Consider the following 25,154-nt stretch of genomic DNA (forward strand, 5'->3'; position numbering starts at 1 on the left):
TTTTAACTAGTTTTTCAATAATACTACAGTATGGCAGTCTAACTTTGTAGTTTGCTACTAAATCCATTACTAATGGGATTCCAGAATCTTGCTTCTCTTTGGGATTCTGGAATCTTATAACTCTTTTGGATTCTGGAATCTTGCTACTCTTTGTCCTTATCCCTTATTTGTCCTTTTCCCTTATTTGTCCTATTTGTCTGTCCTGGTTAGATTGTAAGCTCTGTCGAGCAGGACTGTCTCTTCATGTTCAAGTGTGTAGTGCGTACATCTAGTAGCGCTATAGAAATGATAAGTAGTAGTAGTAAGTAGTAATGTATACCAAGTTTACCAAGGTGTACATTAATCTGTCCTGTCTGTAGAATAATGCTTAATAGTTTATTGCTTCTTTTTTTGACATACCCGCAGGTATCAAAGTAGCAAAATCCAGGAAGTAGTGATCAGACCAAATTAAGGATAAACCTACACAATTATTGACTAATAAATCACCTCACTTGTTCTGAAATAGAAGAATAAAATCCATCTGATGTGTACTACTTGAATTATTGTAATTTACATCCAGACTGCTTACAGCTAAGAAAAAAAAATGACAGTTGAATCTTTGATGTTTTGTAAATTCAAATTGCGATCACCCTGAATTACTGATGGTGATAATGGCCAACAGCTCTTTATGAATAAATTCCAAGCCTCACCAGAAAAGTTCCTTCATACTTTACTCACTAGCTTACTAGTTTGTTTTTTGACTAGGCATTGGTGAAATGCTGGCTTAGCTGGCATCATTTGGTGAAGCTACTTGAATCTTATAGTGCTGGCTCGCTAGGGCAGCACTTACGTCTAGGAGATGGGATTTTTTTTTAGCCCAAAAAGTGTGAGTGCTTAATAGCCTTACAGGCCCTAGAATCCCCTCCATTCTTCCCTTACAACACTTTCAAAGCGTCCACTTGTTTGCTGCTTTATTGGAATGGTGCTTTAAAACTGGGCGGTCATGTTGCCATGAAAGAATAACTTGTATAGATGCTGAAATTGTTTTAATACATTTCAACTAATATAGAATTGGTCTGCAGTGGTTTTCTTATTGAAATTGAGGCTTTACAATATAGTGCAGTTTAATTTTACAATGTATTTTTTTTTTATTTCCAGGTTTTAAAGGGGTTTAGATGAGATATGTGTAAAGAAAACATGGTAGCTTGAAAGGAGAATAAATACTAAAAGCAAATGTTGAATAGATTATTTTGTACTGAAATCTTAACATTTTTTAGGAGGAGAGACTTCAGCATGCAAACCTTCATCGGTACGGCTTGCTCCATCATTTTCATTCCATGCTGCTGGCCTTCAGATGGCTGGACCGATGTCGCACTCACATCAGTATAGTGACCGTCGTCAGCAGAACTTAAATGAGCAACAGATTTCTGCCTTATCTTACAATGACCAGATCCAACAACCTCTGACAACCCAGGTATGTGATTTTTGAAAAGGCACTTCAGGATATAGTTTAAAAGTAGCTGTTTACGCCATAAGAATTTCAGGGCAGAAATAAGGCTTGTATATTTTTGCTAAACAAAAAAACAGCACCACGGCCTGTGGTGCTGTTTTTTTGTTTTTTTTTTGTTTGGACTTCGTTCCCTCTCTCTTGTTATATTGTATATTTTTGCTATCATTAATTTAATTTTAATATTTGTATTAGGTATGCTTGTCCTTTTGAAAGAATTTTCTAAAAGCATTTCCAGCTTTAAAATTCAGGTTCATCAGTTAAATTATAGCACATTAATGGCTACCAAGCATTTTTTTTTTGTGAATTTAAGATTTGTTTTCTAGAATTTTCTAGCACAGTATCTTTTGCTCAAAGGCTTTAAAGTAGACGAGTAGTTTAATGAACTTATTTTACTGCTTGTGAAGATTTGCTGTAGTTGCATTGGAGAAACATATGACACCACTGGATGTAAGATGTGTTTCAGAATGTTTGCCTTTTATAATTTGAATTGTGAAATTTTTGCTTTTTAGATGTCACCAAAAGCTTTAGAAGCTCAGTCCAGCTTATTGTCTGGTAATAAAACATACCATTTTCAGTAGACTGAAATACTAAATCTTTCATGTTAAGGCCTGGCATGTTTGAACCTGGAGGGACCCGTGTTCTTCAGTGGCAGCATGTTTAGTTTAGCCATGATTTCACTCCCTTAAATTTAAGATTTGCAAGAATATTTTATTGATCCCATAATTGTAATTAATATGGTAATGAAAACTGAGCATATCAGATGGTTTGTAAAATAAAATTTTTAAAAATATGAAAACAAATAATGCTCAAAGTGCCCGACACAGGCCATGTTTCGCCCACACAATGGCTGCATCAGGGGTTAAGTGGTATAGCAAATGAAGATTACTACTCCATGGTGGTTATGAAGTACAGCAAAGAAAACAAAAAAAAACAGATGATGGCAACCTTTCTAGGCCCACTTAACTGTCACCTATTTTGTAGTTAGTAAGAACTCGCGTGCTAATCATGAATTAATAATCAGTTAGCGTGCACTAACCGGTTAGTACATACATGCCCCCCTCAGCCCCAAATTGTTTTTATTTTTAGCACATGGGTAGCGTGTGTGCTCAGCGTGCCCTGCAGAATATAATTTTAACCTGAAGTAAGCATGCGTTGGTAAAATAGCCCCTTGGATAATTTAAGCATGCTAGGGTGTAGGGGTGTAAAACTCATAAACTTTTTAGTTTCCTCCCCTCATCTTGGAGCAGTGTCATAAATGCTGTGTACTCCTCAAAGTGCACACTTTTTTTTTTTTTGTAGAGTGCATATGTTTGACACAGAAATAAACAAAATTTCATTTTTTTTCCTGTTTCAAGCTTAAAATGACATCCCTACTAGGGACAGAAACAAAGGGGACTTTAAGTGTCAAGAACATGGAGGGACAAGACCGAGAGTAGAAGCTGTGATAGGACAGTAGCCAGATAACAGGTGGGCGGATGAAATGGGCCAAATTGTTTTTCTGTCAGAATCATTTAGTATGTTTTAACCTAAACATCAATTCATATGTTCATCAAACTCTGTTATCTACATACTGTTTCACATGAGCAGTGCTACACTTGATCCATAGCCTTAAAGGGCCCCTCCACAAGCATTGCAATCTTGATTGGCTTTTACTTACCGTATTTTTCGGACTATAAGACGCACTTTTTCCCCCCAAAATTTGGGAGGAAAATGGGGGGTGCATCTTATAGTCCGAAGGTAGATTTGGCTGGCTGGCTGGCCGGCCGCCCACCCTTTGAGTTCGGGATCGCCCTCCCCCCGGCCCTGTCACCACTTCTCCCTACTCACGTCACGCGATCTTCCCTGGTGGTCTAGTGACGTCGGGGCAGGAAAGAGCCCCCTCTTTCCTGCCCAGCGCGCTGCTCTCCATCCTCCTGTATGCAGCCTGACGGTCTCGGCGAGATTCAAAATGGCCACTGAGAGCACCTAGGTTTTAGAGGAGGGAAAAAGGAAAATTTTTTTTTTCCTATTTCCCTCCTCTAAAACCTAGGTGCGTCTTATAGTCTGAAAAATACGGTATATCATCTGGATATTGTTATATTTGATTTTGTTCACCTATTAATGCATTTATTTTTATTTATATATTTTTTGTTCTTTGCTACTGGTACAGAGTAGACTCGTTGCCATCTCATATTTCTGAATCTTGGTCCGGAAAATGTGCAAAAGCAACTTTCCTTGATGGAAAACTAAAAATTCCTTAGCGCAGGCAGCAGATGACTCCATCAACTGGTGGGTTGTATCCGTCTACCAGCAGGTGGAGATAGAGATCACTGACTTCAGTGAGTGGTATTGGACTACCAGCCCCTCTGTAAGCTAGTATATCTCTATCTCCAGCAGGTGGTGGACGTCTCCTTACCAGCGCCTGTATTTTCTGCTTTGTGACTCCTCCTGGGTTGCTGTTTGCTAGCTCGTTGAGTGTGGGGGCGGTTGGCACTGGTGTCATCCTTGGCGGCATACCTCTTTTGGGGGTCCCTGCCTCACCTCATGTCCCACGTCGGTCTCTCTTCCTTGTCTGCTTGCTTTCCTCTGTAACCTTCCTCACCTTAAACAAAAAAAAAAAAAGGATTTGATGGAGAAGCAGCTTCAGGACCTGTGTTTAAAATAAATAAATTGAAAGAGAGACAGTTTCAGCGTTGTTGGACAGAGTGGGAACTCCGGCTCTCTGTTTGAGCTGTCCTGTCAGTGTTGGTTGGAGGGAGGGTCGTTTTCAGCGTGGGGTGAGTGCTTTGATTTTTTTTTTTCTCTCCTCTGCCTCGTGCTGCGATTCGCTATGGCCTCCGAAGTTGTCAAACGCTGCTACCGCTGCGGTAAAAAGAGATCCGCAGCGGGGCTTTGTGTAGCGGGTTGCTCCAAGTCTGTTCCGGCTGATGTGGCCGTAGGAGAACCGTCGGCTTCCCACGCTGCAATTTGTCTCTCCCTGCCGACACGGCTCCCGCCAGTCAGCTGATGGCGGTTTCGGAGCCATTGCTGGCGGCTGACTCTTCCTTCAGCTTCAGCACGTGTTATGGATTCCTGTCTCGTTTCTGGGGGCTCTGGGGATCCGTTTTCGCCTGAATTTGTTCTGTTGTTACACCAAGCTTTCCTGTTAAAGAAAGCTGCATCTCACCCTGTTACTCAAGCTCCTGTGCTCCCTGTTCATTCCTCGGAGGCAGGATTTGAGCATTTATTATCTGCTCAGGATTCTCTCCCTTCTAAGAGGAGGAGAACTGCTTCCATTTCTGAGGGAGTTTCTTTGGGACCTGGGTCCTCTTTGCCCTCCTTGGCTGCTCTGTCAGGGGACTCCCTTCATCCTTCTAGGACAGAAGATTTTGAGGAAGGGGAATTGAAACAGGAAGAGCCTGATGACCCTACTGCGGTACGGGTTTTTCATAAGGATGCGCTAGCTTCGCTGATTTCCAATGCGTTGGTGGCTTTGGACATTGCTGATCCAGAGTCTACGTCCTCCTCTTCGGTGAATCTTAAGATGACCAGTACCCGTAAGCCTTCTAAGGCATTTCCAGTTCATGAGGCTATTCAGGAGCTCATTTCTGCTCAATGGTCTGATCCTGAGGGGAGTTTTAAGGTAGACAAGGCAATGTCTCGCCTTTATCTGGTGGTTTCAGATCAGGCGGACAAGTATGTCCTTCCGACTGTGGATGACTTAGTAACGGCAGTCACGACAACTCTTCCAGTCGAATGATGGGTTGCGTTGAAGGATACGTAGGACCGTCGCCTAGAGGCTTCTTTAAAACGCTCTTTTGAGGTGTCTGCTTTGGCTCTTCAGGCATCTATTTTGTAGTTCATATTCAGCCAGGGCATTCCTTAGTTGGCTTTATCAGGCGCAAGAGCAAGACCTGGAGGAAGGTTCTCGTTTAGAATATGTTTCAGCCTGTTTGGAATCTGGGTTGGCTTATTTAGCTGATTCCCTTTGATTTGGTTTGCTCTTCAACTAAGCTTATGGCTCTGACGGTCTCTTCTCGCCGCCTGCTGTGGCTGCACCATTGGTCGGCGGATTTGGCCTCCTAAGCAGAGACTTACTCGGCTTCCTTTCTGAGGTAGACTTCTCTTTGGAGAAGATTTAGAGAAGATTGTCAAGGATTTGGGTGACTCGAAGGGTCAACGCCTCCCTGAGGATAGAACTCAGTCTGCTGCGAGACCCTCTTCTAAGTCTTCTTCTGCTCTATCTCGGTTCAGAGAGGTACGCCGTTATCGTCCTGGTCGGCCAGCTCCTAACTTTCAGCAGAGCCGCTTCCAGCAGCGTTCTTCCTTTTGCAGTGATAAGTGCTCTGCAGCCTCCTCTTCGCGTCCCGGGCCTGCGGGGCGTCCTTCACAATGATGGGGCTCAGGCTCACTCTTCCATTCCAAAGATTGGAGGTCGACTGACATTACCTCAGAAATTTGGGTTTTAGGTATTATCAGAGACGGTTACAAGCTAGAGTTTTCTTCTCCCGTAGGCGACGTTTCCTTGGAATCCCGTTGTGTATCTTCGGCCAAGTGGGTAGCTCTGCAAGAGACTATCCATTCCCTCCTGGATCTCGGGGCAAATTGTTCCTGTTCCACCTTCCGAGATTCGGACAGGTTGTTATTCCATTTATTTTGTGGTACCTCGAAAGGGAGGTTCCTTTCGACCCATTCTTGATCTCCGCAAGGTAAATCAGTTCTTGAGGGTGTGTCATTTTCGCATGGAAACTTTGCGGTCCGTGGTAGCAGCGGGTCAGCCAGGAGAGTTTCTCATGGCTTTGGACCTCAAGGAGGCCTATCTTCACATTCCTATTTGGCAGCCACATCAAAGGTTTCTCCGCTTTGCCGTCCTAGGACATCATTTCCAGTTCAGGTCGCTTCCCTTTGGTCTTGCTACAGCTCTTCGGACTTTCTCCAAGGTCATGGTGGTTGTGGCAACGTTTTTAAGAAAGGAAGAGATCAGGGGTCATCCTTACTTGGACGACTGGTTGATTCGGGCTGATTTGGCTCGGAAAAGCCACAGGGCTACCGACAGAGTCATTTTTCTGTTGCAGTCATTGGGCTGGGTGATCAGTCTACTACTATTACTTAACATTTCTAGAGCGCTACTAGGGTTACGCAGCGCTGTACAAAATAAACAAAGTTGGACGGTCCCTGCTCAAATAAGCTTACAATCTAAAGAACAAAATGTCAAGTTGGGCAGTCTAGATTTCCTGGGTAGAGGTGTAGAGGTTAGGTGCTGAAGGCGACATTGAAGAGGTGGGCTTTAAGCAGAGATTTGAAGATGGGGAGGGAGGGGGCCTGACGTATGGGCTCGGGGAGTTTGTTCCATGCGTGGGGTGAGGTGAGGCAGAAAGGGTGGAGCCTGGAGTTGGCGGTGGTGGAGAAGGGTACTGAAAGGAGGGATTTGTCGTGAGAGCGGAGGTTACGGGTAGGAACGTAAGGGGAGATGAGGGTTGAGAGGTAAGGGAGGGGCTGCAGATCGAGTACATTTGTAGGTTAGTAGCAGAAGCTTGAATTGAATGCGGTACCTGATTGGAAGCCAATGAAGTGACTTGAGGAGAGGGGTGATTTGAGTGTTTCGGTTCAGGCGGAAGATAAGACGTGCAGCAGAGTTCTGAACGGACTGAAGGGGGGATAGGTGGCTAAGTGGGAGACCAGTGAGGAGTAGGTTGCAGTAGTCAAGGCGAGAGGTAACGAGAGAGTGGATGAGAGTTCGGGTGGTGTGCTCAGAGAGGAAAGGGCGAATTTTGCTAATGTTATAGAGGAAGAAGCGACAGGTCTTGGCTATCTGCTGGATGTGCGCAGAGAAGGAGAGGGAGGAGTCGAAGATGACACCGAGGTTGCGGGCAGATGAGACGGGGACGATGAGGGTGTTATCAACTGAGATTGAGAGTGGAGGTAGAGGAGAAGTGGGTTTGGGTGGGAAGACAAGAAGTTCGGTCTTGGCCATGTTCAGTTTCAGGTGGCAGTTGGACATCCAGGCAGCAATGTCGGATAAGCAGGTCGATACTTTGGCTTGGGTTTCCGCAGTGATGTCTGGTGTGGAGAGATAAAGCTGGGTGTCATCAGCATAAAGATGATACTGGAAGCCATGAGACGAGATCAGGGAGCCTAGGGAAGAGGTGTAGATAGAGAAAAGAAGGGGTCCAAGGACAGAACCATGAGGGACTCCAACAGAGAGCGGGATAGGGGTGGAGGAAGAGCCATGAGAGTGTACTCTGAAGGTACGATGGGAGAGATAAGAGGAGAACCAGGAGAGGACAGAGCCCTGGAACCCAAAAGAGGACAGTGTGTCAAGAAGTAAGTTGTGATTGACAGTGTCAAAAGCGGCGGATAGGTTGAGGAGAATGAGGATGGAGTAATGACCTTTGGATTTGGCGAGGAACAGGTCATTACAGACTTTGGATAGTGCCGTTTCTGTCGAGTGAAGTGGGCGAAAGCCAGATTGAAGCGGATCGAGGATGGTATGAGAGGCGAGAAAATCAATGCAACGACTGTGAACGGCGCGTTCAAGTATTTTGGAGAGGAAGGGTAGGAGGGAGATGGGGCGGTAGTTGGAGGGACAGGTAGGGTCAAGTGAAGGTTTTTTGAGGAGAGGTGTGACAACAGCATGCTTGAAGGTGTCAGGGACAGTCGCGGTGGAGAGAGAGAGAGGTTGAGGATATGACAGATGGGAGGGGTGATAGTAGGAGAGATGGTGATAAGTAAGTTGGTGGGGATGGGGTCTGAGGAACAGGTGGTGCATTTCGAGGAGGAGAGAAGATGGGCGGTTTCCTCTTCGGTGATATCAGGAAAAGAGGAGAAAGAGGCCTGGGTTGATTGGTTGAGGGAGTGGGTGATAGGATGAAGAGGAGGAGAATGTTTAGTGGTGAATTCGAGGTTGATCTTCTGGACCTTGTCGCGGAAGTAGTCAGCCAGTGATTGAGGAGAGGAATGAGGGGGTGGGATCGGAGGGCACTTTGAGGAGGGAGTTGATGGTGGCGAAAAGACGACGAGGGTTAGAGCTGAGGGAGTTAGTCAAGTGAGTGTAGTAGTCCTGTTTGGCGAGGACTGGAAGGAGGATAGCATGAATTTGTAGTGAATGAAGTCAGTATGGGTGCGAGATTTCCTCCATAGGCGTTCAGCCGATCGGGAGCAGGAGCGAAGGTAACTGGTGCAAGGGTTATGTCAGGGCTTGGGATTAGTGCACCTTGTGGGACGGGAAATAGACGGTGCAAGGGTGTCTAGGGCGGAGGAGAGAGTGGCATTGTACTTGGAAACAGCCTTGTCGACGGACTCGGAGGACGTGATGGACGGGAGGAGATCGGAGATACTAGCGGATAAGGTGGCGATGTCAACAGCCTGGAGATTTCTGGAGGTAGTGGTTAGTGTTGGGCGGGACTGAGGGGGAGGGTGATGAAGTGTGAATGTGATCAGGTGATGGTCAGAAATGGGAAGAGCAGAGACGCAGAGATTAGAGGGCGAGCAGGTAGAGGAGAGGACGAGATCAAGACTGACCAGATTTGTGAGTAGGGGTGGTGGAGCTCAGTTGGAGGTTGAAGGAGGAAGTTAGGGTGAGGAATTGAGAAGCGTATTTGTCGGATGGGTTATCAGTGTGTATGTTGAAGTCACCAAGAATGAGGGATGGGGATGAGGGCTCAAGAAAAACGGAGAGCCAGGCATCGAAGTCAGTAAGGAAGGAAGGGAGGGACTTATCAAGGGGGCGGTAGATGACTGCAACTCGGAAGTGGCAGCGGGTAGAATAGACGGATGGAATGGACTTCAAAGGATGAGAAGCAGTGAGACTATGGTAGGAGGAGGGGTTGAAAACTGCAGGAGGGTGAAAGTAGTAGGCCAACGCCGCCACCGCGGCTAGCTGTGCGGGGCGAATGAGAGAAAAGGTAGCCTCTGTGGCAAAGGGCTGCGACTGAGGCAGAGTCGTCGGGGGTGAGCCAGGTTTCGGTTAGGGCAAGCAGATGAAGGGAATGGGAGATGAAGAGATCATGGGTGAAGGTAAGTTTGTTGCAGATTGAGTGGGCATTCCACAGGGCACACGAGAAGGGGAGGGAGGAAGGGGGGAGGAGGGGAATGGAGATGAGATTGGAGATATCGTGGGAACGTTTGCATAGATTAGACGAGGACGAGGACATGTGTGGTGGACCTGGGTTGGGATTGATGTCTCCCGCGGAAAGCAGGGGAAGGAGCAAGAGAGAGCGGAGAAGGGTGGGGGAGGTAGGGCGACGAAGGCTGGATGTGCAGAGGAGGAATGGGGAAGGGTTCATGGCAGGAAGGAGGTGTTGGAGGTTGAGAGCTAGGAAGGAGGAGAAGGACAGTAGGGATGGTGAGGTGGAGGGGGATAGGGGTAGGTAGGGTATTGCAGTAGTGGGCAGGACAGGGGGGGGATGGGTAGTGAGTTCATGTGGTAGACAGCGGAGGGAGGGGGAAGAGATTGGGGAGGGATAGGGCGAGGAATAGAATGTGAAAGGGGGCCATAGGTAGTGAGAGAGGTAGGGAGTGAGTGAGCAGGCAAGTTGGACAAGCTGGTGGGGTGGAGCAAGCTGATGCAGATGGACTGGAAGCTGGATCAGGCAGGCTGGAGCAAGCTGGAGCAAGCAGGAAGAAGCTGGATCAGACGGACTGGAACAGGGTGGTGGAGATGGACTGGAACGAGCAGGGAGAACTGGATCAGATGAAGTGGAACAAGCTGGATGAGCTGGGTCAGGCGGGCTGGACCAAGCTGGAGCTGATGGCTGTAGTAAGCAGGGGGGCTGGAAAAGCTGGGTCAGCAAAGTGGAGCGAGCTGGAGCAGGCAGATGGAGCAGATGGAACAGAGCAGGCAGGCAGATGGAGCAGATGAGGCAGGTGGATGGGTTAGAGCAGGCAGGAGGGAAGAGCTGGGTCTACAGACTGGGATAAGGTGGGGCCGATGGACTGTCTCCCACGGTCTCTGCCCCTGCCCCGGTCGGCCCGACGCACGGGACGCTGGATTGCCCCGAAGCCACTGCAGACGCTGGATCGGGCCGGGGCTGGTGGACTCTCGTGTCGGCGCTGCGAAGCCCCAGGCGTCTCGGTCCCGTGGTCCGCACTGCAATACGCGCGCAGGCCGTTCCAGCCGGGGAGTGCGGCGGCAGTGCACAGGACCACGGTTGACCAGTGCGGCAGACTACTACCAGCCAAGAGTCAGCTGGTACCTTCTCAACAGCTGGAATACCTAGGGGTTCGCTTTGACACGGCATTAGGACGTGTCTTTCTTTCGGAGGAGCGTGTTCTCAAACTCCGTTCTCAGGTATCCGGTCTTCTCCGGTTGTCCAGACCTCGAGTGTGGGATTATGTTCAACTTCTCAGCTCTATGGCAGCGACCTTGGAGGTGGTCCCTTGGGCCAGAGGAAACATGAGGCCACTTCAGTCTTCCCTTTTGTGCAAGTTGTCTCCGATTTCTCAGGATTACCAGTCAGGCTCCCTTGGCTTGCCAGGGCGAAGCGCAACTTGACTGTGGTGGTTCCACGGTCCTCACTTGCCGAAGGGTGTTTCTCTGCCAAGTCCTCAGTGGTCACAGATGCCAGCCTGTGCGGTTGGGGAGCTCTTTGTCTGCAACGGTGTGCCCAGGGGACATGGTCATCGACCGAGGCTGGCTGGTGGATCAATCGCCTGGAACTCAGAGCAGTTTGCTATGCCCTCCTGCAGTTTCAGTCCTTTGTGGAGGGGAAGCAGGTCCGATTTTTTTCGGAGAACACGACGGCGGTAGCGGCATCCGGAGTTCGGCTCTGGTGACAGAAGCGGCTCAACTTCTTTGGTGGGCGGAGGCTCATCTGGAGTGCCTGTCAGCAGCTCACATTGCGGGGAGCAGCAATGTTCAGGCAGATTTTCTCAGCTGACACATCCTGGATCCGGCGGAATGGGAGTTGGCGGAGGAAGTGTTTCAGTTGATATGTCGGACTTGGGGGACGCCGACGATAGATCTCATGGCGACCCAGAGCAATCCCAAGGTAGCCCGGTTTTTCAGCAGAAGGAAGAAGCCCAAATCTGCAGGGCTGGACGCTCTTCTTCAACAGTGGCCGGTCAGCGGTCTTCTATATGTGTTTCCTCCTTGGCCCTTAATCGGGCGAGTTCTTCTGCGGATTGCTGTGCACCCGGGTCGGGTCGTTCTGGTGGTACCAGATTGGCCTCGGTGTCCTTGGTATGCGGATCTAGTTCGTCTTCTGGAGGAACCACCTTTGAGGCTTCCAGTCCTACCCAGTCTCCTTCATCAGGGTCCAGTAAACATGGAGGATCCCTACCACTTTGATCTTACGGCCTGGCTATTGAGAGGTCACGTTTGAGGAAAAAGGGCTATTCTGATGGTTATAACTACTCTGTTACAGGCTTGTAAGCGATCCACTTCCACAGCGTACACCCATGTTTGGCGCACCTTCATGGCCTGGTGTAACGAGCGCGCGTGGTCTCCTTTTCAGGCTTCGGTGCCTCAGCTCTCGGCTTTTTTGCAAGACGGATTACAGAAAGGTCTAGCCTATAACTCACTCTGGGTGCAGGTAGCAGCCCTGGCGTGTTTTCGGGGTAGAGTGTCAGGCTCCCCTTTGGCGGCGCATCCAGACGTGGTTCGTTGTTTTGCGGAGGGCTCTTCATTTTCGCCCTCCCTTACGTCAGCCCTGTCCGGCCTGGAACCTTAATTTAGTTCTTAAGGCGTTACGGAGTTCTCCCTTTGAGCCTTTGCTTACCGTTTCTGAGAAAGATCTCACGTTAAAGGCAGTTTTAGTAGCTATTGCTTCGGCGCGGAGGATTTCCGAGATTCAAGCCCTCTCTTGTCAAGACCCTTGTCTACAGTTCTTGGAAGCTGGAGTTACGTTGCGCACTGTGCCTTCCTTTTTGCCGAAGGTTATCTCGGTTTTTCATCTGCCTTCCTTTTGGGAGGAGGATTTTCCAGGGACGTTTTGGAAGCTTCATTTTTTGGATGTGCGTCGCATCCTCCTACATTACTTGGAGATGTCTAATGATTTTAGACACACAGACCATTTGTTCTTTCTGGTTCTCGTCGCAGCCTAGCAGCTTCCAGGCCGACTATTGCTAGGTGGCTTAAAATGGCTATTTCCTTGGCATACTTGTTAGCTGGTCGGATTGTGCCTACGCCTTTGCGGGCGCATTCCACTAGGGCGTAAGGGGCTTCGTGGGCGGAGTCATCACTTTTGTCTTTGCAAGAGATCTGTCGGGCGGCTACTTGGTCTTCTGTTCACTCCTTTTCCAAGCATTATAGAGTGGATGTGGCAGCCAGATTCGATGCTGCTTTTGGGTCGGCGGGTTCGACTAGGGGGGCGACGGGTTCCCTCCCTATTTAGATACTGCTTTGATACATCCCACCAGTTGATGGATTCATCTGCTGCCTGCACTAAGGAAGGTAAAATTATGTCTTACCTGATAATTTTCTTTCCTTTAGCTGCAGCAGATGAATCCAGCATCCCTTCCTGGTTTACAGTTGCATTTTTTGATCTTTTCACTCGGGGACGTTGTTGTTCCTCTCTGTTCCACTTGTTTTCTGTTTTCCAGTTAACATGCAAGTTATACATTTGGAAGCAATTTTATCTTCAATTTGTTATGAAGTGTTCTGATGTTGTTTCTCTACTGGTGAGAGAGGTTTTCTGGTTGTCTGGAGCTACTGTTGCTTTGTGATGAGACATATACTAGCTTACAGAGGGGCTGGTAGTTCAATACCACTCACTGAAGTCAGTGATCTCTATCTCCACCTGCTGGTAGACGGATACAACCCACCAGTTGATGGATTCATCTGCTGCAGCTAAAGGAAAGAAAATTATCATACAAGACATAATTTTACCTTTGTCTTACTCCAAGGACAGCAGGCTGCTGTATTCTTATATATGGGAGACGTCATCCGATGGAGTCTGGTGCTGACTATCGAGTTGAAGAATTTTCTAGCAACGTTCCAGCATGCATGCGCTGGTGCCTTCTCACCTGATGCACAAACTCAGGTTCTTCAGTCTTCGTTTTTCCACGGAGCTAAGAGGACGCATCACTGTCTTCTCTTTTTGGCCCATATTTTTTCCTTCGCAGTGCCTTCCCATGTGGCTCTTTTTCCTTCCTTTGCTTCATTTTTTAGTATTGTATTAATAATTCCTCTCTTCTTTCACATTCCTTTGTTTAGTAGTTTTTTGGCATTTTAAGTTTCCTATCATTTTTCGCGACCTGCTAGACTCGTTTTAGACTGGAGTACCAACCTCAATTTGGACACTGCTCCTTTTTTGGTTCAAAATTGAGGAGTTTAATTTGGCTGTGATTGTTTTTTTTTTTTGTGTCTCAGAAGATCCCCAGTGGCTTGAAAAGGTGTGCCCAGTGCAGTCTGGTGATTTCTATGAAGGGCATTGGGTGCTTTGGGCCTAACCATAAGCCTAATTCTTGTTTTCAAATGCAGCTGAGGACACAGACATGTATCTGCATTTCATTGTAGAGTGCATGTAATCTCTAATCAACTTGGCTCAATTGTATCTGGTGACGCATAGTCTGTGTCTTTTAAGGGCGTGTCTGTAGATCCTGGTTCAGGATTTACCAGGAGAACACAGTTACTTGGATTTGTATCTGCCAGAGGGTTAACAGAGAATTTTCAAACTGTGTGGTTTGATTTCATCAGCTTGTAATTTTTTTTACCTGCACTTTCTTCTCTTAAAATCTCTCCTATCTGCTAAATTTATCTCCATCTAGCCTTAGGTGCTGGCATCCAAGTTATTATATCTCTTACTTCATACTGACTTTATATTACAACTTCTTGACTAACTGCTTACAAGTTATAATTGCTGGTACATAAGTATTGCCATACTGGGAAACACCAAAGGTCCCATCAAGCCCAGCATCCTGTTTCCAACAGTGACCAACCCAGGTCACAAATACCTGGCAAGATCCCAAACAGTACAAAGCATTTTATACTGCTTATCCCAGAAATAGTGGATTTTCCCAAGTCCATTTAATAATGGTCTGTGCACTTTTCCTTTAGGAAGCTGTCCAAACCTTTTTTTTAAAAACTCCGCTAAGCTAACCGCCTTTACTACATTCTCTGGCAGCGAATTCGAGTTTAATTACACATTGAGTGAAGAAACAATGTCTCCGATTCGTTTTAAATTTACTATATTGTAGCTTCATCGCTTGCTCCCTAGTCCTAATATTTTCGGAAAGCGTAAACAGACACTTCACATCTACCCTACCCGTTCAACTCCACTCATTATTTTATAGACCTCTATCATATCTCCCCTCAGCCGCCTTTTCTCCAAGCTGAATAGCCGCTTTAGCCTTTCCTCATAGGGAAGTCGTCCCATCCCCTTTATCATTTTTGTCACCCTTCTCTGTACCTTTTCTAATTCCACTATATCTTTCTTGAGATGTGGCGACCATAATTGAACACAGTATTCGAGGTGCGGTCGCACCATGGAGCTATACAAAGCCTCTTGCTGAAATTTGTTTAAAGGTGCTATTTTTTTATTATCTGAACTGTTTTGTACTTGCATGCCATTGTAAAGTGCATGTTATTTCTAACTAATCAATTTGGTTCAGTTGTATCTGGTGACTCATAGTCTGTGTGCCATTGTCTGTAGATCCTGGTTCAGGATTTACCAGGAGATCACCATTACTTGGATTTGTGCCTGCCAGTGGGCTTGCAGAGAATTTTCAAATTGTGTGGTTTGATTTCAGCTTGTAATTTACTTTTTTACCTGTACTTCTTTCTCTTAACTATCTGCTGAATGTATCTTCATCTAGCCTTATGAAAAAAACAAAAATTATTTTCACTTGCAGGGGTGTTGGCCTCTAAGTTACTATTGGGCTCATTTTCAAAAGAGAAAAATGTCCAAAAAGTGGCATGTGTGCATTTGGACATTTTTTCACAAAAAAGTCCAAATCAGCATTTTCGAAACCTATTTTAGTCCTCCAGAAGTGCGTCCAAATCTCAAGGGGGGGGGGGGGGGGGGGGGTGTCAGGGTCGTGTTTAGGGCTGAACATGGGCGTTCCTAAGACTTGGATGTTTTTCAGCCATAATGGAAGAAAACAAAACCGTCTAGGACTAAGACGTTTTGAGCTAGTCCTGTTTTTAAAACGAATAAGGCACAAAAAGGTGCCCTAAATAAGCAGATGACCACTGGAGGGAATCAGGAATGACCTCCCCTTATTCCCCCAGTAGTCACTAACTCCCCTCCCACCCCCCGAAAATGTGATGAAAAACATTACTTGCCAGTCTCAGTGCCATCCTTAGATGTTATACTCTGGTCCATCAGAATAGCATGCAGGTCCCTGGAGTAGTCTAATGGTGGGTGCAGTTCATTGCAGACAGGTGGACCCAGGCTCCCATCTCCCCCTACCTCTTACACTTGTGAAGGAACCTGTGACCCTTCCAAAACTCATCAGAAACCCACTGTACCCACATATAGATACCCCCTTCACCCGTAAGGGCTATGGTAGTGGTGTACAATTGGGGGTAGTGGGTTTTGGGTGGGTTTTGGGGAGCTTAGCAGACAAGGTAAGGGAGTAATGGTGAAATGTGTACCTGAGAGCATTTTACAAAGTCCACTGCAGTGCCCCCTAGAGTATCCTATTGCTTTCCTGGGATGTCACTTTTCCATTCTACCTGATGCCAAGCTTTCTATTTTTTATATAACATCTGAGCCTTGTGTCTATTGTTTTATCAGTATATTTGGGCTTTGAATTCAGATCTATAGATAAAAAGGAGTTTTCATTATATAATATCTTAAATACCAGAGTGCTATTTTTCCATACTTCATAGCAAGAGTGTACATTCTCTAATTACCTGTCCCAATGCAACTACAGCTTTTACCTGCTCAGCGTATGTAAATGGCTTTCTCCGAGGACAAGCAGGCTGCTTGTTCTCACTGATGGGTGACGTTCACGGCAGCCCCTCCAATCGGAATCTTCACTAGCAAAGTCCTTTGCTAGTCCTCGCGCGCCCGCGCGCACTGCGCATGCGCGGCCGTCTTCCCGCCCGAAACCGGCTCGAGCCGGCCAGTCTTCTTTTGTCCGCACTCGGTACGGTCGTGTTTTCGCCGTGTCGAGCCCCGGAAAGTTGACCTCGCGCGTCCTTTTTTCGTTGACGTGTGTTTTCTTCGGAAAATCTTTAAAAAATTGTTGGGAAGTGCTCCGGAAGCCCCCCGGGCTTCGTTTGCCCCTTCCCGTATTTTTCAGTCTTTGCCCCGGTAAGTTTTCTTTCGTCGTCGGGGTAGGCCTCTTTTCGGCCTCGGTCGAGATTTTCTCCCTAAAACTTTTTGGTGCTCAAATTCGTCATTTCGGATTTTGATTTCGCCGGCATGATTTTTCCGCCCATGACATCGAAGCCTTCCAGCGGCTTCAAGAAGTGCACCAAGTGCGCCCGGGTAATCTCGCTCACTGATAGGCACTCGTCGTGTCTTCAGTGTCTGGGGACCGAGCACCGTCCTCAGAACTGTAGTCTGTGTTCCCTGTTACAAAGGCGGACTCAGGTAGCGAGATTGGCCCAGTGGAACGTTTTGTTCTCGGGCTCTTCGTCGGCATCGACACCACGGTCATCGAGTGCATCGACGTCGTCAGCGTCCAGACCTTCATCCTCGGCCGCCAGTGCATCGAGTGCATCGAGGCATCGGCCCTCTGCATCGGCGCCGAGACATCGGATAGCTGCATCGACGTCGGTGGTACCGGGACCTCGTCTGCTGATGTCGTCGGACGGTGGTGCATCGTCAGGAGTGCAGGTGAGGGCTGTCCATTCCCCTGCTGGTGGCGGTGAGCCTTCGGGTGGGTCTCCCCCTACCCTGAGGGCTCCTGCGGTACAGCCCCCCCGAGATCGACCTCCTTCGACCTCGGCCCCGAGGAAGCGACGGCTGGATTCTACGTCCTCCTCGTCGGTGCCGGGGAGCTCCGGTGACATGCTTCGGAAGAAGTCGAAGAAGCATCGACACCGGTCTCCTCCCCGCGTCGGCACCGAGAGCTCTGGGTCGCCGAGGGAGTCGGCACCCAGCAGGCATCGGCACCGAGAGGACCGCTCACCCTCTGTTCAGGAGGTGTCGATGCGCTCCACTCTGGACAGCCCGGAACAGCCTCCACGCCCGTAACAGGTTCTGACGTCGACGCCTGCATCGACCTCCATGCCTTTCTCTGCAGCCGCTCTGAACGAGAGCCTCCGGGCCGTTCTCCCAGAGATTCTGGGAGAGCTGTTGCGCCCTACCCCTCCGGTACCGGTGGTGCTTGCGCCTCCGGTACCGTCGAGCGTGGCGCCGGCTGGCCCATCGCCCGGGGTGAGGTCCCCGACGTCGGTACCGCGTGCGGTGCCGACTGCGGCCACCTCCCAGGAAGGCTCCCCGACTACGTCGGCGGAGGGAGCTTCGCCGATGCGGGCGAGGGAGTCTACCTCTCGACGCCCCCATCGTGGACGTGGCTCCACTGAGTTGAGCCAGGCGAGGTTGCAGACACAGGTTCGTGAACTTGTGTCTGACACCGAAGGTGAGGCCTCGTGGGAGGAAGAGGAAGACCCCAGATATTTCTCTGACGAGGAGTCTGAGGGTCTTCCTTCTGATCCCACTCCCTCCCCTGAAAGACAGCTTTCTCCTCCTGAGAGTCTGTCTTTCGCTTCCTTTGTCCGGGAGATGTCTACGGCCATCCCCTTCCCGGTGGTTGTGGAGGACGAGCCCAGGGCTGAAATGTTTGAGCTCCTGGACTATCCTTCTCCACCTAAGGAAGCGTCCACTGTTCCCTTGCACCATGTCCTGAAAAAGACATTGCTTGCGAACTGGACCAAGCCATTAAGTAATCCCCACATTCCCAAGAAGATCGAGTCCCAGTACCGGATCCATGGGGACCCAGAGCTGATGCGCACTCAGTTGCCTCACGACTCTGGAGTTGTGGATCTGGCTCTAAAGAAGGCTAAGAGTTCTAGGGAGCATGCTTCAGCGCCCCCGGGCAAAGACTCTAGAACCTTAGACTCCTTTGGGAGGAAGGCCTACCATTCCTCTATGCTCGTGGCCAAAATCCAGTCTTACCAGCTCTACACGAGCATACACATGCGGAACAATGTGCGGCAGTTGGCAGGCTTGGTTGATGCGCTCCCCCCTGAGCAAGCCAAGCCTTTTCAGGAGGTGGTCAGGCAGCTGAAGGCGTGCAAAAAATTCCTGGCCAGAGGGGTGTATGACACCTTTGATGTTGCGTCCAGGGCCGCTGCTCAAGGTGTGGTGATGCGCAGGCTCTCATGGCTGCGTGCCTCCGACCTGGAGAATAGACTCCAGCAGCGGATTGCGGACTCGCCTTGCCGTGCGGACAATATTTTTGGAGAGAAGGTCGAGCAGGTGGTAGAGCATCTCCACCAGCGGGACACCGCATTCGACAAGTTCTCCCGCTGGCAGCCTTCAGCCTCTACCTCTACAGGTAGAAGATTTTTTTGGGGAAGGAGGACTGTTCCCTACTCTTCTGGCAAGCGTAGGTACAATCCCCCTTCTCGACAGCCTGCGGCCCAGGCTAAGCCCCAGCGCGCTCGCTCTCGTCAGCAGCGTGCGCCTCAGCAAGGCCCCGCGGCTCCCCAGCAAAAGCAAGGGGCGAGCTTTTGACTGGCTCCAGCAGAGCATAGCCGACATCCAAGTATCAGTGCCGGGCGACCTGCCGGTCGGGGGGAGGTTGAAAGCTTTTCACCAAAGGTGGCCTCTCATAACCTCCGATCAGTGGGTTCTGCAAATAGTCCGGCAAGGATACACCCTCAATTTGGCCTCAAAACCTCTAAATTGTCCACCGGGAGCTCAGTCTTACAGCTTCCAGCACAAGCAGGTACTTGCAGAGGAACTCTCCGCCCTTCTCAGCGCCAATGCGGTCGAGCCCGTGCCATCCGGGCAAGAAGGGCTGGGATTCTATTCCAGGTACTTCCTTGTGGAAAAGAAAACAGGGGGGATGCGTCCCATCCTAGACCTAAGGGCCCTGAACACATATCTCGTAAAAGAAAAGTTCAGGATGCTTTCCCTGGGCACCCTCCTCCCCATGATTCAGGAAAACGATTGGCTATGCTCTCTGGACTTAAAGGATGCCTACACACACATCCCGATACTGCCAGCTCACAGACAGTATCTGCGATTTCAGCTGGGCACACGTCACTTCCAGTACTGTGTGCTACCCTTTGGGCTCGCCTCTGCGCCCAGGGTGTTCACAAAGTGCCTGGCTGTAGTAGCAGCGGCACTTCGCAGGCTGGGGGTGCACGTGTTCCCATATCTCGACGATTGGCTGGTGAAGAACACGTCCGAGGCAGGAGCCCTGCAGTCCATGCAGATGACTATTCGCCTCCTGGAGCTACTGGGGTTTGTGATAAATTACCCAAAGTCCCATCTTCTCCCAGCACAGAGACTCGAATTCATAGGAGCTCTGTTGGATTCTCGGACGGCTCGCGCCTATCTCCCAGAGACGAGAGCCAACAACTTGTCCCTCGTCTCGCGGGTGCGAGCGTCCCAGCAGATCACAGCTCGGCAGATGTTGAGATTGCTAGGCCACATGGCCTCCACAGTTCATGTGACTCTCATGGCCCGCCTTCACATGAGATCTGCTCAATGGACCCTAGCTTCTCAGTGGTTTCAGGCTGCTGGGGATCTAGAAGACGTGATCCACCTGTCCACGAGTTTTCTCGAATCCCTGTATTGGTGGACGATTTGGTCCAATTTGACTCTGGGACGCCCTTTCCAAATTCCTCAGCCACAAAAAGTGCTGACCACGGATGCGTCTCTCCTGGGATGGGGAGCTCATGTCGATGGGCTTCACACCCAAGGAAGCTGGTCCCTCCAGGAACGCGGTCTACAGATCAATCTCCTGGAGTTGCGAGCGATCTGGAACGCTCTGAAGGCTTTCAGAGATCGGCTGTCCCATCAAATTATCCAAATTCAGACAGACAACCAGGTTGCCATGTACTATGTCAACAAGCAGGGGGGCACCGGATCTCGCCCCCTGTGTCAGGAAGCCGTCAGCATGTGGCTCTGGGCTCGCCGTCTCGGCATGGTGCTCCAAGCCACATATCTGGCAGGCGTAAACAACAGTCTGGCCGACAGACTGAGCAGGATTATGCAACCTCACGAATGGTCGCTCAACTCCCGAGTGGTGCGCCAGATCTTCCAAGCGTGGGGCACCCCCTTGGTGGATCTCTTCGCATCTCGAGCGAACCACAAAGTCCCTCAGTTCTGTTCCAGGCTTCAGGCCCCCGGCAGACTGGCATCGGATGCCTTCCTCCTGGATTGGGGGGAGGGTCTGCTGTATGCTTATCCTCCCATTCCTCTGGTGGGGAAGACTTTGTTGAAACTCAAGCAAGACCGAGGCACCATGATTCTGATTGCTCCTTTTTGGCCGCGTCAGATCTGGTTCCCTCTTCTTCTGGAGTTATCCTCCGAAGAACCGTGGAGATTGGAGTGTTTTCCGACCCTCATCACGCAGGACGAAGGGGCTCTTCTGCATCCCAACCTCCGGTCCCTGGCTCTCACGGCCTGGATGTTGAGAGCGTAGACTTTGCCTCTTTGGGTCTGTCAGAGGGTGTCTCCCGTGTCAGAGGGTGTCTCCCGCGTCTTGCTTGCTTCCAGAAAAGATTCCACTAAGAGGAGTTACTTCTTTCTATGGAGGAGGTTTGCCGTCTGGTGTGACAGCAAGGCCCTAGATCCTCGCTCTTGTCCTACACAGACCCTGCTTGAATACCTTCTGCACTTGTCTGAGTCTGGTCTCAAGACCAACTCTGTAAGGGTTCACCTTAGTGCGATTAGTGCATACCATTACCGTGTGGAAGGTAAGCCGATCTCAGGACAGCCTTTAGTTGTTCGCTTCATGAGAGGTTTGCTTTTGTCAAAGCCCCCTGTCAAGCCTCCTACAGTGTCATGGGATCTCAATGTCGTTCTCACCCAGCTGATGAAACCTCCTTTTGAGCCACTGAATTCCTGCCATCTGAAGTACTTGACCTGGAAGGTCATTTTCTTGGTGGCAGTTACTTCAGCTCGTAGAGTCAGTGAGCTTCAGGCCCTGGTAGCCCAGGCCCCTTACACCAAATTTCATCATAACAGAGTAGTCCTCCGCACTCACCCTAAATTCTTGCCAAAGGTCGTGTCGGAGTTCCATCTGAACCAGTCAATTGTCTTGCCAACATTCTTTCCCCGTCCTCATTCCTGCCCTGCTGAACGTCAGCTGCACACATTGGACTGCAAGAGAGCATTGGCCTTCTACCTGGAGCGGACACAGCCCCACAGACAGTCCGCCCAATTGTTTGTTTCTTTTGATCCCAATAGGAGGGGAGTGGCTGTAGGGAAACGCACCATATCCAATTGGCTAGCAGATTGCATTTCCTTCACTTACGCCCAGGCGGGGCTGGCTCTTGAGGGTCATGTCACGGCTCATAATGTTAGAGCCATGGCTGCGTCGGTAGCCCACTTGAAGTCAGCCTCCATTGAAGAAATTTGCAAAGCTGCGACGTGGTCATCTGTCCACACATTCACATCTTATTACTGCCTGCAGCAGGATACCCGACGCGACAGTCGGTTCGGGCAGTCAGTTCTTCAGAACCTGTTTGGGCTTTAGGATCCAACTCCACCCCCCGAGGGCCCTGTTTTGTTCTGTTCCAGGCTACACTCTCAGTTAGTTGGTAAATTTTTTTAGGTCAATCTCAGTTACGTCCTCGCCGTTGCGAGGCCCAATTGACCATGGTTGTTGTTTTGAGTGAGCCTGGGGGCTAGGGATACCCCATCAGTGAGAACAAGCAGCCTGCTTGTCCTCGGAGAAAGCGAATGCTACATACCTGTAGAAGGTATTCTCCGAGGACAGCAGGCTGATTGTTCTCACAAACCCGCCCGCCTCCCCTTTGGAGTTGTGTCTTCCCTTGTATTGTCTTGCTACATACTGGACTGGCCGGCTCGAGCCGGTTTCGGGCGGGAAGACGGCCGCGCATGCGCGGTGCGCGCGGGCGCGCGAGGACTAGCAAAGGACTTTGCTAGTGAAGATTCCGATTGGAGGGGCTGCCGTGGACGTCACCCATCAGTGAGAACAATCAGCCTGCTGTCCTTGGAGAATACCTTCTACAGGTATGTAGCATTCGCTTTATCCCTGTGTTGAATCTCTGATGCCGTGTGAGGCTTTCTTTACAACCAAAGCTGTTCCACACTCAGAACATGTAAATGGTTTTACTCCTGTGTATATTCTCTGGTGCATTGTGAGGTTTACCTTCCGACAAAAGCTTTTATTACACTCTATATACATGTAAATGGTTTCACTTTGTATGCATTTTATTTATTTATTACATTTGTACCCTGCGCTTTCCCACTCAAAGCAGGTTCAATGCGGCTTACATAGTAATTGGTGCACTGTGAGGTTTACCTTCCAGCGGAAGCTTCTGCCACACTCTGCACATATATATGGTTTCACACTTGTGTGGATTCTCTGGTGCACTGCAAACAATGCCTTCTTTCTGAAGCTTTTACCATATTCAGAACATGTAAATGGTTTTACACCTGTGTAAATTCTCTGGTGAGCTATGAGGGATGTCTTTCCTGTGAATCTTTTACCACACTCAGGGCATGTATATTTTTTCACTGCAACATGGATTCTCTGGTGGACTGTGAGGCTGTCCTCAATGATGCTTTTACCACACTTTCTATATGCAACTATTTTAATTTCTGAATGGTTTCTTTTTTTTTTTAATTTTTATTTATAAGATTTGCCAATTTCTTGTAAGCATATCACTTGTTACAGAAAAACAGCATAATACAAACGTTAAAGAAATAAGTAATAAGAAAAATTATAAATGCTTCCTTAGACCTCAAATTGAGGGGGGTGTTACAGTTTAGTGGAGTTTTATACAGGCATAGTAACATAATTATGTAGAAAATGCGGTTTATGTGTGTAATTCGTCACATATCATTTAACTTATTCTAGATTAAGCTTTTTCAAGTCCAGAAAGGATTTTAGCTGTTCTGAGTCAGAATACATAGTTTATCTCACTAAACCTGACCAAGCATTTGCAAGGGTAAACTAACAAAAATGAACCACCCAATTTAAGAACATCCTGTTTCAATGCCAAAAATAATTTTCTACGTTCTTGCGTTACTTTAGTAACATCTGGAAATATCCATACTTTTGTTCCATAAAAAGGAACCTTTGAGAATTTAAAGTATAATTTCAATATTGCATTGAGATCGTGTTCAAATACCAACGAAACCAAAAGAGTGGCTCTTTGCGGCACTATTTCAATGGATTGTTCTAGAATTTCAGACAGATTGTTAAAGTCTATAACATCCAAACCTTCTTTCTTTTCTTCTTTTCCACTTAATCTTGTTGGAAGATAATAAATCTTATTTATAGGAGGAATAAGTTCTTGAGGCATTACTTCTGAATGGTTTCTATGGTTCATTGCTAGATTTCCCTTCTGATGGACACTAGCACCACAGTCAGAACAAGCAGTAGTCTCTCATTTTTCTGAATGTTTTTTTTAACTCTTTATTTATAGCTTTTAACAAACATAATTCATTTTTATGAGTGTCAATACATAAAAAGAAAAAGTAATTCACATGTAACCTTGCATCTAATGTCGAAATTTTTCTTCTTACTATCGTCCACAATATTACACTAAATAGTAATCCAAGATAAAGAAATAAATTATCCTGCTTATTTTAAGCGGTTACATCACAAAATAGCTAAGGACGCGTCATTCCAAGTGGTTATTTCTAGCCTGCTATACAGTGGTACATATGGGATTAGACTTGTACACTAACCTCTTCTGTGCTAATTAGAAATTCTTCTGCTTTGGGTCAAAGAATTGATATTGTTTTGACTGAAATTTTACTCTACATACACAGGGAAACCGCAGAAGGAAGTCCGCTCCCACTGCTACTGTTCTAGCCCGCAGCAGTAGGAACCTCTTACGCCTCCTCTGCGTTTCCCTGGAAAGATCTGGAAAGACCCTTATCTTTGAACCCATAAACTCAGAATCTAAACATTTTTCTGAATGTTTTGATATTTTGAAATATTAGTCTTCCTACAAAATAATTTTTCAGATGTAATAGAGCTGACTGAGTCTACAGCAGTTTGAAGTTTATCCTCTGTGAATGCTTTCCTGTGACTGAAACTTTTTTTTATGGTCTGTATCCTAATGGCTTGGTTTTGTGCGCTTTGTATTTGGATGTTTTTTGTTAGAAAATGGACCGAAAAACAACACGTCTAAATCACAAAATGTTTTTCAAAACAGTATTTTCAAAAGAGAAAGGGAGACTTTTTTTTGTTGTTGTTGAAAATGACCTCCTTTCCTGTTCAGAATTTGGATGCTTTGTGTAAAACGTCCAAATTCAGATTTAGACATCATATCAGAAATGCCCCTCCACTTCTCTGGCTTCATCCTGACTTTATAGTCCCACCCTACCCACCTCTCTTCCACCCACCCCTAGGTTAACTCTCACTGTATAGAAACATCCAGAGACAATTATCTTCAGTAAACCCTACATTGGTCATTCATATCCCTTAATACAGTTCACATTTTCACACTTGTGAATCATATCAACATAACCTTCATTCGGTGTAATACATGTTTGGCTTTAGTCCTAAGGCAAACAATCTGGAAACTTAGAGCTTGCCCTATCTGTCTTCAAATATCTGCTATGAAAGATGAAATCAACAACCTCAAGAAGGAATTGGCTACAATTAAGGAAGCATCCAGAATTACTCAATTCAAGCCAGTTTACTACCAGCA

General features: G+C 48.0%; 1 protein-coding gene across 1 annotated transcript in view; it reads left to right on the plus strand.

Annotated features, from left to right (window-relative positions):
- DYRK1A (dual specificity tyrosine phosphorylation regulated kinase 1A) overlaps nucleotides 1-25,154 on the plus strand; it is a 646,342-nt gene that overhangs the window by 290,376 nt on the left and 330,812 nt on the right. Inside the window, 1 exon segment of the mRNA XM_030202220.1 lies at nucleotides 1,257-1,453. Within this exon segment, the coding sequence (XP_030058080.1) occupies nucleotides 1,257-1,453 (197 nt within the window).

The sequence above is a fragment of the Microcaecilia unicolor genome, chromosome 4 (assembly GCF_901765095.1).
Source record: "Microcaecilia unicolor chromosome 4, aMicUni1.1, whole genome shotgun sequence".
In the NCBI taxonomy this organism is placed as follows: Eukaryota; Metazoa; Chordata; class Amphibia; order Gymnophiona; family Siphonopidae; genus Microcaecilia; species Microcaecilia unicolor.